The sequence below is a fragment of the Andrographis paniculata genome, unplaced genomic scaffold, assembly GCF_009805555.1.
Source record: "Andrographis paniculata isolate CXL003 unplaced genomic scaffold, ASM980555v1 Contig52END, whole genome shotgun sequence".
In the NCBI taxonomy this organism is placed as follows: Eukaryota; Viridiplantae; Streptophyta; class Magnoliopsida; order Lamiales; family Acanthaceae; genus Andrographis; species Andrographis paniculata.
This window is the reverse complement of record NW_026137587.1, coordinates 6,539,231-6,555,052: the sequence shown is the minus strand read 5'-3', so window position 1 is coordinate 6,555,052 and position 15,822 is coordinate 6,539,231. Positions and strand designations below refer to the sequence as shown.

At 32.3% G+C, this 15,822-nt stretch overlaps 4 protein-coding genes across 11 annotated transcripts; 3 read left to right on the top strand and 1 right to left on the bottom strand.

Annotated features, from left to right (window-relative positions):
* The first annotated feature begins 143 nt into the window (after positions 1-143).
* LOC127254482 (nudix hydrolase 2-like) lies at positions 144-3,182 on the top strand. Of its 4 annotated transcripts, XM_051279594.1 has the most exons (11): positions 287-401; positions 492-587; positions 698-807; positions 906-1,135; positions 1,390-1,455; positions 1,575-1,712; positions 1,847-1,924; positions 2,045-2,095; positions 2,190-2,224; positions 2,440-2,548; positions 2,991-3,182. In XM_051279594.1, exons 4-11 carry the CDS (start codon positions 956-958, stop codon positions 3,180-3,182), a joined length of 849 nt encoding a protein of 282 aa, XP_051135551.1. In that variant the 5' UTR covers positions 287-401; positions 492-587; positions 698-807; positions 906-955. The 4 variants fall into 4 exon arrangements, with proteins under 4 accessions (XP_051135548.1, XP_051135551.1, XP_051135549.1 ...); XM_051279591.1 differs by lacking the exon at positions 492-587 and having other exon boundaries at positions 144-401; XM_051279592.1 differs by lacking the exon at positions 492-587 and having other exon boundaries at positions 291-401; positions 666-807.
* On the bottom strand, positions 2,437-6,796 carry LOC127254485 (acyl carrier protein 3, mitochondrial). 5 transcript variants are annotated; one of them, XM_051279600.1, is made up of 4 exons: positions 6,747-6,796; positions 5,927-6,140; positions 4,770-5,636; positions 2,437-4,069 (listed from the first exon to the last, which is right to left on the bottom strand). In XM_051279600.1, exons 2-3 carry the CDS (start codon positions 6,131-6,133, stop codon positions 5,445-5,447), a joined length of 399 nt encoding a protein of 132 aa, XP_051135557.1. In that variant the 5' UTR covers positions 6,134-6,140; positions 6,747-6,796; the 3' UTR covers positions 2,437-4,069; positions 4,770-5,444. The 5 variants fall into 5 exon arrangements, with proteins under 5 accessions (XP_051135557.1, XP_051135556.1, XP_051135555.1 ...); XM_051279599.1 differs by having other exon boundaries at positions 2,437-4,097; positions 6,639-6,760; XM_051279598.1 differs by having other exon boundaries at positions 2,437-4,078; positions 6,639-6,760.
* On the top strand, positions 3,767-5,105 carry LOC127254484 (uncharacterized). Its single transcript, XM_051279595.1, has 2 exons — positions 3,767-4,001; positions 4,786-5,105. Exons 1-2 carry the CDS (start codon positions 3,767-3,769, stop codon positions 5,103-5,105), a joined length of 555 nt encoding a protein of 184 aa, XP_051135552.1.
* Positions 6,797-10,356: 3,560 nt separating the features above from the next.
* Positions 10,357-13,404, top strand: LOC127254284 (SNF1-related protein kinase regulatory subunit beta-2). The gene is made up of 4 exons (XM_051279313.1): positions 10,357-11,076; positions 11,684-11,862; positions 11,959-12,121; positions 12,896-13,404. The coding sequence occupies exons 1-4, from the start codon at positions 10,897-10,899 to the stop codon at positions 13,220-13,222; spliced, it is 849 nt and encodes a 282-aa protein (XP_051135270.1). The 5' UTR covers positions 10,357-10,896; the 3' UTR covers positions 13,223-13,404.
* Positions 13,405-15,822: the final 2,418 nt, after the last annotated feature.

The window sequence follows — 15,822 nt, the reverse complement described above, 5'->3', positions numbered from 1 at the left end:
TACAAATTAATCATTTTTAAAAACATATCAAATTAAATATTTATTTTTTTATATTATGTTAAAATTATTTTGAAACAAACACATGTTTAATCAATTTACATAAAATACGAATCCCCAAAAATGAATTCAAAAAGGCCCATGTTTATATATTGTAGTTGTACTACAAAATTAATGTGGATTAAGCCCAACTTTGGCCCGGCCCAAAAGTATCCATCAAAAAGTTATTGGGCAATAACAAGAATCAATAAAAGGCCTAATATATTTTTAGCGAGGCCCATTAAAAAATCAATCAGTCGCCAGGAAGGACACAAGCTTCGAGCGGAAGCTGTCAATCGACAGTCATCGAATCGGGAACCACCGCCATCCGCCAGCCGGAAACTGGCGAACGTTTGCTCGCCGTCGTAAGTGGAATCGACCAGTTCTCTCTATTTTACCTGTTTCATCCTTTTTTTCAGTCTCTGATTCTATGCTTTCTTCTATTCTATGTATAGATAGACGAGTGTTGAACCGCTAAAAGAATTAGCGTATTTGTATTTTCTGTAAGCTGATGCTGAAATTTAGGGCGAATTAAGGAACAGTGTGCTACTGTAAAGCGAAGAGGATTGCGATTAAGAATTAACCTTTTTTTTTTTTTTTTTTTTTGTGTGTATAATTTTTGCTATAAGCTCCAATAAATAGCAGCGATGACTTTTGTCAGATTCATCTGTCGGCCATCTGCTGTCTGTTACGCCACTTGCAGAGTTGTTCCTTTCCCCTCGTTCAGTAGACGCGCCTTCTCCACTTCGAGCTCATCGATTTCATTTCAAGGTGCAGAATATTGATCGGAAGGCCTAATTTGTTTTCGAATTTGGAAGGTTTATAATGAATTTACAAAGAGGGTGAAATTTTCTTTGTGACTATTTCAGGGAGATTGGGCAAGAGGAGATTTGGTATATACCAGAGCATCAGATCTTCAATGAGTTCATCATCTCCATCATCCGTGTTATCAGAGAAGCAAACTCCACATGTAGGTAGAATCCTTGAGGGCAAAAATGATGATCATGGAGGAGTGATAGTTGAAATGGCCTGTGAACCCATGGATTCCATTGCATTTGCTTCTATACTCAAAGCCTCACTCTCACATTGGCAACAGCAGGTACTCTCTTCCCCTCTCTTCCTATACATATATATAACTACAAGAAAGCACAAAATGTTACTACAGGATCCTCATTTTAAAGAGCATGTGCTATCTGCACTATCTGAGCTTTTGATTGGTGTTTATTTGGGAAAATCAACATTAACCAAAGCGATATCCTAAGCTTAAGTATAAATTCTGTTTTCCACATCAAGCGGCAGAATGTGTTTTGTTGTTAGATTCTGCGCGTAACTGTGGGAGGGATGTGTTTGCAGGGAAAGAGGGGTATTTGGATCAAAATCCCGATTGAGCTTGTGAATCTTGTGGAGCCTGCTGTTAAGGTTAGTTGTTGCCATGTTATACTTGGAAAGGTTATATCACATATGAGGAAGCATAGAATCATCAACAAAAGCTATGTTACAGTTTTTGTAACTCTCGGAATGGACACCATCTGTTTCAGGAAGGATTCTATTTTCATCATGCAGAGCCCAAATATTTGATGCTAGTGCATTGGCTTCCTGACACTGCAAATACACTTCCGGCTAACGCCTCACATCGTGTGGGTGTTGCAGCATTCGTCCTGAATGAAAAGAATGAAGTATGTTCTGGAATTTATATCATTCACAATTTAATTTGAATTTGAGAATAATAAAGGAATATGAAGGCCTTGAGAAATTTATCAACTGCTGATGCATAATTCGCTTTGTTTATCTGCTGTTGATTTATATTCAGGTTCTGGTAGTTCAGGAGAATAGTGGGATATTCCGTGGAAAGGATGCATGGAAGTTCCCAACCGGAGTTGTTGATGAAGTCCGTCTAACTAGTCCTCATTTTTTATAATTTTTAAATACATATAACCATAACTGAAGAAACACTGCCCTATAAGAAACTACTGATTGATTTCTGCAGTAACAAAGTATATGTTCGCAGGGTGAAGATATATGTAACGCCGCTGTTAGAGAAGTGAAAGAAGAAACTGGAGTAAGACAACTTTGTCGTCTGGTTCATATTCTTTCAAAAGCATAGCTCTAGTCGTCTAAATATTGTTTTTACTTTGCTGTTGATTCTATTTCAGGTCGACTCCAAATTTTTGGAAGTACTTGCATTCAGGTACTTTTACAACCCTGTAGTTGAAGTATGGATTATGTTCATTTTATTTCACTAGCAATCGTTACATATTCCTGGAGCACCGGAACTGGGAACAGAATATTTGAAGTTTTTCAAACAATTTACACAATCCAAAGCATGCTGTTATAACCGCAGTTTTCTTTTACACAATCCCATCTGCTCTGTTGCTAAAACAAGAAAATTTGCTCGAGTTACAGACAGAGCCACAAAGCGTATTTCGAGAAGTCGGACCTGTTCTTTGTGTGCATGTTACAACCATTGTCCTCGGAACTCCAACCACAGGCAGCAGAGATTGAGGCCGCCCAGGTTTGCTTTCGACATATTGTGCTAAGTAAAACTAGTTAAGATGATACATTCTATATGAATTTTTGCACACATTCCACTTTACTGCATTAGGACTTGTCTAGTTTGTTGACATACTAATTAATATCTATGTTATAGTAAATACTAATACTTATAATTTATAAATATTAAAACATAAATATCAGTTAGTATAACTAAGTAAATGAGGAGCACTCAGTAGGTCACCAACTGAGAATATTTGTTATGACAGTAGGCTCTCTATGGTTACTTCATCTTTCGATCTGTCCATAGATCGATCAAATTGGCATGCTTGCCATAATACTACTACATCCCGAGCTGGGTATGTGTCTAATTATCTATATGTGTGCGCAAATTCGCTATTATGTAACTTTGCAAGTTGTTTCCGTTATTGAAGATTCTCATACCAGATGGTTTATGGTTTCAGTGGATGCCATTCGAAGAATACCTTGCCCAACCATCTGTCCACAAGCATGAACTCATTAAAAAGATTGCTGAGATCTGCCAAGCAAAGATACGCGGAACCTACACAGGATTTTCACCTATTCCAACTCCGACTCCTTTTACTGACCGGACAGCGTATTTGTATGTTAATGGCCCAGGTCTCGATATTATTTGAAATTTACTGCATAGTCACTATTGAAAATGGATACTTTACCTATGTATTGTTTGCTTCAGTATGGAAGCTTAATCAAATGTTATTGGTCCTCTGTAATTATGTTAGATTATGGATTTCCAGAGTTGATAGAATCAGTAGAATATGTTGTACTAATATTTATAAGTTTTAAAAAATTTTAATTGAACAATTATACACATACAATTGTCTTCTTATGCAGATACATGCAATATTAATGTTAAATAGAAATTTAATTTCATGTGTAGATGGGAATGGTTGAAACAGGCTTGAAAAATTAGGTTTACTGTCAAAACAAGAATGCCTAGTGTGACCATGACATGATTAATATTAGGCAACCTACCTGCATATCTTAAGCCTTCTATTTCCCAACTACAATTTTCCCAACTATAGTAGATGAAATGGCTGCTATAGCCCTACACTTGATGAATGCTGAAGATTTCATACTATAAACATCTAAGTTGGAGGAGGGCAGAGTTGTAATTTTGGGATGTCGAGACCGGCATGTAAACCATGTAAGATCTCTCTATATATTTACATAGACAACCTGGTTCTCAGTTCAGCAGGACATGATAAATATGGATTCAGTGAAGATAATTTTCTTGGCTATCATGGTTATTGCATACCTGGAAATTCCGACAGTGTTGGCCACAGGGAGTGAGGATTTGGTGGCTGAATTTTCAAGCAGAGAAGATGTGGTTCGTTGGGGTGGTTACGGGGAAGATAGTCTGTCCACGGTAGTAATTGGTGGCAAACTTCTTTGCCATGATCGTGAAGTTCGCTCCAAACAAACTCCAGTCTCGGGTAATTGTCATCTTTTTTCATCTTGTACAGATTGAATGATTTTGCTACTCTGCTCATGAAATCAAGTACTGCAAGAACTATGACAAACTTCATTTTCTGTTAATCAAAAACTACAAATTATAAAGCTCGAAACAAATGTATATGCCACATTTTCAATTTGGTAACTGAAATCATGTATAAATTACAACATCTTCAAGTTAGCATTTCCTGAGGTATTAGTTAATCTGTTATTCAAGATTTCAAGTAGCTCGTGAAAAGCTAATTGAATTAACTTACTGTAAAGTGATGCTACTACATTCTCACAGATGTATATGCATACATTTTGCTAATAACAGGAGTGAATAGTATGAACTTGGAAGAAAGTTAGAATTTACACAATGCAGATTCAATTTGGAGTGTCTTCTAAACACATTACATCAATCAGCCTAACAATTGGTTTGTTTGTTAGTTAAAAGATGGGATCACTACCCTTGTTTCTCAGTCCTTTCTCTCTTCTTCTTTCTGGTATATGATCTATTCCCTTTTACTACAAGTGCATTCATGTAACTACACAATTGATAGTGTTTTCTAATTTTCGATGAAATATAATCGTTACTAACAGCTTACATGCAAAAGTGGGTGTAGTTTTAAACTAGGAAAAAACAAGACCAACACTTTATGTCTATGCAAGGGACTCTAAAACCAAGTCAAGAAAATAATATTACAACCTAATGAAATTCAGGCATCATAGTTAGCATGAAGATAAAACCATATAAGAAATCTGTGTACCGTTCTATAATTGCAGGCGCATCAGTAGCTGTTTTCTGTGGCAGCAGCGGTAATCGAAAGAAATCATGGGCAAGAGGCAGCACCAATAGTTATGGAGAATTCCTAATTGATCTTCCCTCATATCTCCATGCTATTCCTAACTTGGAAAAGGTGTGCCTTGTCAAAGTTCTTTCTCTTCCAAAGAGTAGTCTTTGTCGCCATTCTTTCACCGGAAAGCATAAAGCCATAAAGCTGTCGTTCCTAGGCGAAGGCGTTCGCACTTACACAACAGATAACATATATTTGGCGACAAATCCTAAACCCATCAGTGAGACACAAAGAGAGAATCACATGTGATATATGTCCGGTATCTAAAACAAAATATGCAAATTGATACTGATTAATTGCAGAACAAGAGGATGGCGCTATAGTCACGCTGAGCTGCAGGCTACAATGGGCATCTGCTTGTTATTTAAACTTTTGATGTATTGTACTAAAGCATGTGTTCTGTTTGGTGTATAATATACATAAAACAATGGTATATGTTCTGCCGCATGAATTTATTTTCGAGAAAATGGAGAATCAAATCTCTGGAAAATTTTCATGATGTGAGCACAACAACAGTGTCATGTAAACATGGTAACTGAACCAACCAGAAGAAGTTAACAAGTAATGCCCTATCACTATTGAACACAATTAGCAGCTCTCAGAAGCTTCTTCAGATGAATTAGAAATGATGTACTTAGCAACATCAAGGCAACACTTAAGCTTATCTGCTTCGGAATCAGGAATCTCGACTGAAAACTCTTCCTCAAAAGCCATGACAAGTTCCACTCTGTCGAGGCTATCAAGGCTTAAGTCCTTCTGGAAATCAGCAGTTTCTGTTACCTTCGACATCATAAGTTCATAACACTGTAAGTAACTATGAATCTGCTTTCAAAAAATGCACAAAAATATTTCGATAGGTGGTTTGTCAAACGAGGATGCAAGCATCTAAAAAGATGTTAACTACTATGGCAGCAAGTCTCCAATCCTTGCCACAAGTGAGAAATGAAGTTACATTCTAACAAATGCACCATTTCTAAACTGCTCACAGGAGCACACATAGAACTAATCTTGCAAATTTCATGACTATTGAATAACAAGAATATGTATCATTGAGCAGAGAAAATTATTACTTTAGTAGCATTAATCTTGTCAAATTTCTTCACTAGATCGATCACTTTATCAACAACCTCATCCTGGCTGCTATTTGCAGCAGTGCTGCACATACACATTAGTTGCTCATGTTTGTGTATTCCATTCAGATACTGTGGAACCCAACGTCCTTTCATAGGGACCTCAACTCTCATGTAAGCCAATATAGCATTCCGAAGTGATTGCATTTTTCCTCTGTCAAAAAGATCAGGGGAACACTCGCAACAGTTAGGAAGCTAAGCAACACGTGAAATTCGAAGTCAAATAAATGCAAATCATTAATTATTTTTTCCTGAGGAAACAGATAAGGATCAATCAAGAAACTTTCGATGTATCTTTCGCTTACAAGCGATGGCAGCTGATTTTAACAGTACAAGCATAGATACCAAGCCGATAAACAGTACACTTTGCTGCAAGTGAATATATATATATATATATGTACAGAAAAATTCAAAATGGATACAAATATACAATCGAATCCAGGAGAAGCCAAAAACTTTTAACGAAGCTTCAAGTTTTCAAAAATGTGCTGAACTAGAATACAATGAAAATAATAATAAATAAATAAGAATAAAGCCTGATACCTTAACAACTGATTATCTATAAGCAAGGGAATGCAAAACAACACAACATTAAGCCATTATGAAAACACAATTCAATCCAACAATCAAGCAGGCACATAAAATTGATAACCTAAAGATCAACATCATCCAGTCTCCAAATGAAACATTCAGCGACAAAAACGCAGAAACACACACACACACACATCGAAGCAGGAACTCGCGTCACCGATCGCCTCACCTGCAATCCGTTCGTTCACCCGGCTGACAAGTCGCACCATCCCGTAGGTTGATAACAGTACAGAATTATGGGCTTTATCTTATAATTGGGCTTCATCTTTATAAATGGGCCTTAAAAAGTCAAATAATTTGATTTGTTTTAATTTTAATAATATTTAATATATTATTCTATAAAAAAAATTATATTTTTATTAGAAATATATATTGACTATGATAATTTTGTTAATATATATCTTAATAAAATATAGCAATAAATATATAATGTATCATAGCGAATAATTAATTTTGGTAGTATGTATATTTAATATAGTTTATATAAATTAATTTAAAAGAACAAAGAATTTTAAATATAAAATATATTTCTTTATTTAAAAGACTTGAAAATTAGTAATATTACATTATAGTGTAACACTTTAAGAGAAAAAAATAATTTTAAAAAATAAAATAAAATTTCAAAGTACAGTAGTATTCTCTCGGTCCACTTACAATATTTATGTATTTCTATTTTGGGACGTTTAATTACAAAATATACATTTTATTAAATACCTTTTTTTTTTCACAAATACTCGTACTTTACATCATATCATTATTTATACATAAAAAAATAAGAGCAAAAATATCATTATACTATTTTTAACTATTTATTATAATTAAAATATTATTATTTTTTAAATATTACCTGAAAAGTAAATGTAAACATTGTAGGCGGAGGAAGGGAGTATTAATTTAGGTAGAAATGTAAAACAAAAGATACCCTTGTGTGTTTTCTTTCTCATATAGGTTAAGGAAATTATTATTCATGTCAAAAGATTGGTTATATGTCTCTATCTACAAATAATTTGTCATATAAAATAATTGCGATGAATGAAATATGGGTGAATAGAATTTTGAGCTGTCTTCTGTCAGGTGGGACCCAGAGGGCGAAAGTCGCATTTGCCATTTAGTCCACCATTTGATTGTGAAGTGAGATATTGTTAAGTCGCTTTTTAGAGGTAACACGATTTCTGAGCAATGTAAATTTGTTCGAATAAATTACCCTTTTTTTTTAAAATATATATATAGTAATAATAATATAGGGTTTGTTTCATTTTCATTGATACGATTTTATGTAGTATTTTATTTTCAATATAAAATATTAATATTTTTTATATTATCGATAATTACCCGTATTTCACGTAGAATAAATATCTCAAATTAAAATACTACTAAACAAACACAATATTTTATTTAAATAATATTTTTACAAGTTTTGACTATAATAAAAAGTTATATGATTAGCATGATATTTTGTGAGATGAATATATATTTTATTTAATATTATATTTTTTTAAAGAAATTATTATTGATAAATAATATTAAAATTTTTAAAAATTAGCATATATAAGTAAAATCATAACAAATATTATTCATAATCAACTATAAACTTCTATATTTTAGCAAGACAGTACCATTTTATATTCCATTGTCCTAATATGTTTGCCTTTATAAAATTTGACTTTTATTTATTTATTTATTTATTTTTAGGGCAAACTTTTATAAGTAGTATTTAGAAGGATAAAAGATTTATATAGGAGATTGTTAAAAAAATATATATATATGAAAAAAAAAATTGTGTAAAAAATATAAAACTGATAAATGTGTATAGTATATTATTTTTTATTTTTTATTTTTAATTTTTGAAGGATATTTAGAGAAAAATAGTAAAAAAACAAAGCCTAATAATAAAAGTTTATAATACTCCTTTTATTTTAGTGGAAAATGTATATTTGTTTTTTATTTGTTTTTAAGTAAAATAAGAAATAATAGAGTGTGTTTGTACAGTGTAATAATTTGCAATGATATAGAGAATTGTATAATTAATATAAAATTAGTGAATGGGTATAATGTATTAATTATTTAAAAATACATGTAAAAAAAAATATAAAGAAAGCATACCCATAGTATTTTATTGATTATTGATTTCGATATTGTGTCGAAAATAAATATTTTTATAAATTTTTTTTATTTTTATATATAATTATTTTTATTATAAATAAAAAATTTATAATTTTGAGTTCTTCGACATAAATGAATTGAAACCCAAAAAGTAACATTTTTTTTTTAAATGATGAAATATTCTCTCAATAGTTGATGCCCCTATTTTGATTTTAGGTTAATTTATTAATGTAGGAGATTACTTTTAACTAAATTTTTTTAATATATATTTTTTAAAAAACATAATATATTACATATATTCATTATTTTTATATTATTTATATTTCATATAAAAAATATTCCTTCAAACTTAAATACAAAATAAACACACAATTACTATTTGTTTATTCTGTATATATTTTTAATAAAGTTTCAAATATTTAAATTTTTATTTAGTTTGAAAAAAAATACTACTCAATATAAAAATTTCATACAAAATATTATTTTAAATATTTATTTAATTTTAAAGTATTCAAATCACAAATAAATAAAACACATTAAGTTTGTTATTTCAATTCTTTTTTTACCGATACGATTCTTTATATAAAAATCAATATTTAATATAAATTACTGTTTTTTTATATTAACAATATAATTTTACATCTCTTACATATAAAAAAATTTAAAACTAAAACACTGAATAAACAAAAAATATTATGTAACAAAACCCCCAAATTTGGAAGTTTTATTTTGTTCAATTTAGCCTCTCCAAGATAAATACTGTAATAAAATATTTATATGTATTTATTGAAATTACTCATTACTCGTGCTACAATAAAGTTGAGTTGCATAATACTATTATTGTAATTTAATATGTAGTATATTCATATAATTGTATCAAGTTATAGAGCAATCATGATGAATTATAAGCTTAGAAGTGTTTCATCTATTCAATAATCATTTCAAAATGCATACCACCTTAGGGTGTGATTTTTTTATATTTTATATTTATTTTTTCATTAATAGATATTTGAGATTCTTTTTTTTTTTTTTTCATATTTTTTGGGTTTTATTAGGAAGTTTTATTAAAATATATTAATACTTTTTAAAATAATACTCTCTCTTTTTATGTAAATGTATTCTCATTTGATTGAACACGAATTTTAATAAAAATGAATAATAATTGTTAATTTTTTTATATTAAAAAATAGCACAAAAGTATAATGATTTTTTACTTAAAAAAAACAATTTTATGTACAAATTTAAATATAAACACAAATATATCAAAAGAACAACTTTTGTTATTTGGCACAATTGGGACCTCATTTTCATTTTATTAACGGAAAAATTAATTTTGGTAATATTATAAATTGTAATAATTAATTTTGATTTTACAGTAGCGAATATAGATTGAACAGTGTTGGCTGTTTATAAAATTTAACTTCAATCAGCTTTGTAATAATTTAGGAGTTCAAGATAATACGACTATGTTTATTCTGTAGCTATTATGATAATAAAATTAATTAATTTTATTTTTTTATGGAACATAAGATTGATTAGTGTGACTTATATAGTGTCGCTTGTATTAATTATTTTTCATTTTTTTAATAATTTTTCTATTTATTTTGTTAAAGTTCATAGATATTTTATTTCAATTTTCTTTTCGATATAAACTAAACGAGCTATATATGAATGATACGACAAGTAAAGAAAGGGGAATTAGGGTTCTAAAGATTCCTCAACCCAAGATCTAGAGAGAGGGATTTCGATCGATGGGAAATTTCCGAATTTCTAAATCCCAATGAAAGCGTCTGGAAAGTATGATTAACAGTGGGAAATTATCAAAGCGATGAGTAGTGATTGAGGTGTTGATGTGACCTGCATCCCCCCATTAAGCCCTACACGATTGGGCCCTTTTTACTTACCACCATAGTTCCAAACTCACAGGATTACATTCATAATTCGCACCCACTTTCGAGTAATCAGCAATCGAGAATCCATGTTAGGCTGGTTTGGGATTCATTCTGAGACCGGAAAGGGTTTGGGTGCTTGATCAGGCGGATGATTTTTTGTTTTTTCCTTTTTAATTTACCCAACGCCTTTGTAAATCGAGACTCCTTTTCGTTGTCGCCTTTGTTTTTGTTCTGTTTTGATTTCCTTTGCTTCTACAAAAAACATATTAGATGTTGCGGAGAATCTTTGAGTAGAGATTTCTCGTAGGACTCGATTGCTGAAAAATGGGAAATGCTAATGGAAGGGAAGATGGCGCCGCCGCCGGCGAATCTGGTGTGGACGTCGGCGATGGTTCTCAGGTAAGCATGGCCGACGGAGACGGCGCCCCGAGCGGTGAGTTCGTGGAGCCCTCGCCTCCCTCGAGTCCTAGGGCTTCTCAATCTCCTCTGATGTTCAAACCTCAGGTCAGTAGCGTTAATTCGTCCTTTTTCCCCAATTTGCTAAAACTATCGGAAATTTTGATTCCTCTTCTTCCTCTTCTGGTAATTTTCTCGATTTCCATGTTTCCTTTGATATAAGATTCTATAAAGGCGGGATGCTTCTCTAAAACCAATTGGAATTAGGGTTACTTCGTTGTTTTGATGTTCTGTTCATAGCCATTGGTGTGGTATATGCATGGAAAACTGTAGCATTCAGTAATTAGGGCAGATCTGATGACTTTGATGATGATTATATTTTGCCCCGATGATTATGTCATTGTTTCATTTCTTCAGGCACTGTATTCATATATATATTTATATATATATGTACCCTTGAATTTTGTATCTATTTTTTCTGGATTTTGGTGTGTTCATAAAACCCTCAGATTCGGAGGGCAGCTTGATTATGTCTTTAGATTATCTCTGCTGGTTAAATTTCGCAAAGAGATGTGGTTATGATGATAAGCTCAAAAACTTCTGAATCTTTGCTATATCTGTGGTGTTAGTTTGTAATGAATGTAAGTGTAAAGAACATGAATTTAAGATTAGTCGGAAAGGCTGATTGAAATTCTATCCTCTACCTTCGGTTCAGATGCCAGTGGCTCCATTAGAAAGACCCGACGAACTGCAGATCCCCAACCCTTCATGGATGCAGACTGGCTCGGGTTATGAAGACTCGTACAATGAGCATTGCATTCCAACTATGATAACGTGGAGCTATGGTGGCAACGAAGTGCTGGTTGAGGGGTCATGGGATGATTGGAAAACAAGGCTAGTCTGCTGCCTTACACTGCCCCGATTTCTCTCTGGTTCTAAAATTGTAATCAAATTTCAATTTCAAGTTTCTGTTTTTGGCTACTTGTACAGGAAGCCTTTGCAAAGGTCGGGGAAGGACTTCACTATCATGAAAGTACTTCCTTCAGGAGTTTATCAATACAAATTTATTGTTGACGGGGAAAAGAGGTACACCCCGGATCTACCCTGGGAACAAGATGAATCAGGAAATGGTTACAACATATTAGACTTACAGGTACACCCATCTCTTACTTTTATTTCCAACGGTTTTCTTTCTCCTCAATTGGACATGTTCAGTTATTGCATTATTCTCGACTTTCTTATAAAGTTATATTAAACACAGAGAGAACTGTTTTCATGGTTGGTGCCTATTTCACTCAATTCTACGTAGAATAATCGCGACCTGTCTACTCCAGGTTTATCGGTTTTTGATTTTTTTTTGCTTCTGCGGAGTTGTTGTGAACTAGACTCGGGTATTATCCAAATTTGCAGGCAAACAGTCTTTAAAAGTGGAAATGTAATTTATGAAACTTTGGACTTCATAGTATAAAGGTTATAAAGTATTAGCAGTCTTACCTGCCTGAAAATGTTTAATTAGGAACTAAAGTAACATATGCTAAATGATAATATATATATACATACATACATTTGTGCATTTTTATTCTCTGTGCTGTTAGTTGTAGGCATGCATTGTTTCTTTTTTCTGTATTTGATGCATTTTCTACTTCAATTTGTTATGATGAAATTAAGTTCGACCAAATGTTACTAACTGGCAACTAGAGTTAGAATCATTTCCTGATTTCTCTTGAACCCTTTTTTTTTTTTTTTAATTGGAAAGATTTCTCTTGAATCTTGATTATCTTACATGGGTCGGTTCTTCTGTAGCACCTGAGTTAATTACAGTCAAAATATCGAAGCACTAGACGTCTGGGATCTTTTTCGTTGGTGATGGATCACTGGCAAGTTTTGTATGCAGAAAGGCCTAATATTCGAATACTATGTGCTGCAGGACTATGTTCCGGAGGATACCAACAGCATTTCCGGATTCGAACCACCTCAATCCCCAGATTCAAGCTACAATAACTTGCAACTTGGTCCAGAGGACTTTGCAAAGGAGCCCCCATTGGTTCCTCCTCATCTTAATATGACTTTGCTCAATGCCCCATCTTCCAACATGGAGATTCCACCCCCTCACTCGAGGCCTCAGCACGTTGTCCTAAACCATCTCTACATGCACAGAGATAAAAACCGCCCGGCAGTTGTCGCACTCGGTTCCACCCATCGCTTCCTTTCGAAATATGTAACAGTGGTGCTCTACAAGTCCATACAGAGGTAACAAGTTTACTTTTTCTATAGATGTAATCATCAAAGGTACTGTTGCTTGAGTCTCTTATGCACACTTGGGAGAAACCCGTCATAGAGAAGGAACGCTTTGCGGTGATTTTGGTGATACTTGGCATCATGATTGGGCTTGTCTTACTGATTTGCTGTCTGTTTTTACTGATCTTTCCATGCTCATTATCGATGCCCTTTTACTATTGACCTTTCTATTTCTAGTTAGTGTGCATCTCATACTTGCAGACATGATGTTCTTGACAGATGAAATATAGATCACATTAGAGAGCATTTGTTAGTGTTTTCATCCAAAAATTTGAGGAGGATAAGCAGAATTATAGGGTACTAAGTGGCATCCATTCACTTTTCAGACCCGCTGCAACGATTTTCTAACCTTTTTTTTCGTTTTCATCGCGCTTATCTTCATTCTTGGTGTTTGTCTTAACCATTAGAGGGTTTCAATTGATCCTTTCCGTAATGTTTCTGTGCCCTTAAGTTCACTAGAACACTTTAACCTGCCACAGACACTACACCTGCTAATGCATCCTATTTTAGTTTCCGGAAATATTTGTCTATCAGAAGAATTGGATGTGTGTGTGTATATATATACATATATATGTCTCTAATGAATGTATCTTTGAGCTTCTGGTTGGGGTCGAGTTGCAGTGCATTCGAAACTTGAACGCAACTCATTCTTCGTTCATATTTAGAGAAAATACCTTGAAATCGAATGTCGCAGTCCTTGCTGTGAACGGCATTCGTGGTCTGCTCTGTTCTGCGATGCTGTTTCTCGTCTCCTTCAGCCATTCGCATGTTTCTAGTCTCCTGCCGTACGAATGTCTTTCTTCTTCTGTTCTACTACTACTACGACGTCGTTTCTCATCACATTTCCTTCTGCCAAACAAGCAGACAGATGAATCAGTTGCGGAAGAGTAGAAGTGTGAATTTAAGCAGTTAACATATAACAGGTGAACTTTATCACAGTTACGGAAACTGATCGCCAGTCAATTGGAACATCCAAAGTCGCGATCGGTAGCTCTTGCTCCTCCGAAATCTTTCGCGAACCTCTCAGGTGAATTGTTGCTTCTTTGATATATATATATATATATATATAGTTGCATGATATGTTCTGTCTTTATTGTTGGTGTTTAGTTTCCCTTTGACCATTTGGCCAATTGCTGACTCAGCCTCTAACTGTAATATTGAAATAATCTTTTTGGTTGAGTTGGAAAAAAATTATTTTGAATTTGGTATTAAAATAATATTTGATGAGATATTCTGTGGAAGAGAAAATAATTCAAATAATAAAATTTGTGCATAATTATTTTTATCATTTTTATTTGTCAACTCAAAACTATTTATTTATTATAGCAAAACTAATACTTCATCCATCCCTTATACCAATTAAAGTTTTTATTTTAGCTTGGTGGTATTGAGAGTAAACTTATGAGTCTAAGGTTATAGATTCAAATTCTCTGTAATATTAATATTTTTTTTATCTATTAAATTTTAAGAACATAATAATATTATTTTTTAGTTTCTATCCAACTTTAATATATCATTTTCAAGCCAAAAATAAATTATTGGATAATGAAGAGTGTTGAAGCGGTTGAATTATTTAATGGAGTTAGATGGGACACTGGCCCATATTGAAGGCTGCTTTTTCAAGTTTTCTAAATTCGAAAAAAAAAAAAAACAAAAAAACAAAAAAATGGATGAAGGATGAAAATTTAACATTTCATAAAAAATTTAAAAAATAAAATATAATTTTGATTAACAGTACTCTTTCCATCTCATAATAAAATATTTATTTTTTCAATTTATCCCATAATAAAGTATTTATTTATTTTTTAATTGTATTATCTACTTAACGTTACAAATATCTTTACAATTTACAATATATTACACAAATATCATTACTTTTATATCACACCGTATTAATAAGATTATTTTAATTATTTTTATTTTATTTCTATTTTAGAAATAATATAATACTAATATTTTTAAAACTAAACGTCAAAATTAATTGAATACCTAATTATGAGACCGCGGTATATTAATTATTTCATAAGCATATATGTAAATACAGCCGAGTACATTGGTCTATTCGTCAACATTAATTTCACAAACAAAATCCCCTTAAGGTCGGTGCCGCTGTCAAATCGGAAACCGCCCTATGCGCCGGAGGTTCTCCGGCGGGACCCACACTACCCATGCACCATTAACTCAAATATTTGATATAAAAAGAAAAAAGAAAAAGAAAAAAAAAGTGAAAATTGTGATTTAGCTTGTAGTAATTGATGTGAAAATAAATAAGTGAATTAGCTGTAATTTTTGTAAATTACTATGTTGGCCTTTTATATTATACAAGTATTCTAAATTATTACAAAACTTAATTATATATATACACATCTATCCTAAGATATAAATCTATGGTTCTGTAATTCTGTTTACACATGATTTTGGAAGTTATTTTTGTTCTAAAATTTTTTAATTTGAATTTTTTTTTTTTTTTTTTTTTTTTTTTTTTTTTTTTTAATGTTGGAGTTTGAAAGATGTTTAGAAGATATTTGCAAATGTTTTGGATTGTAAAATATTATA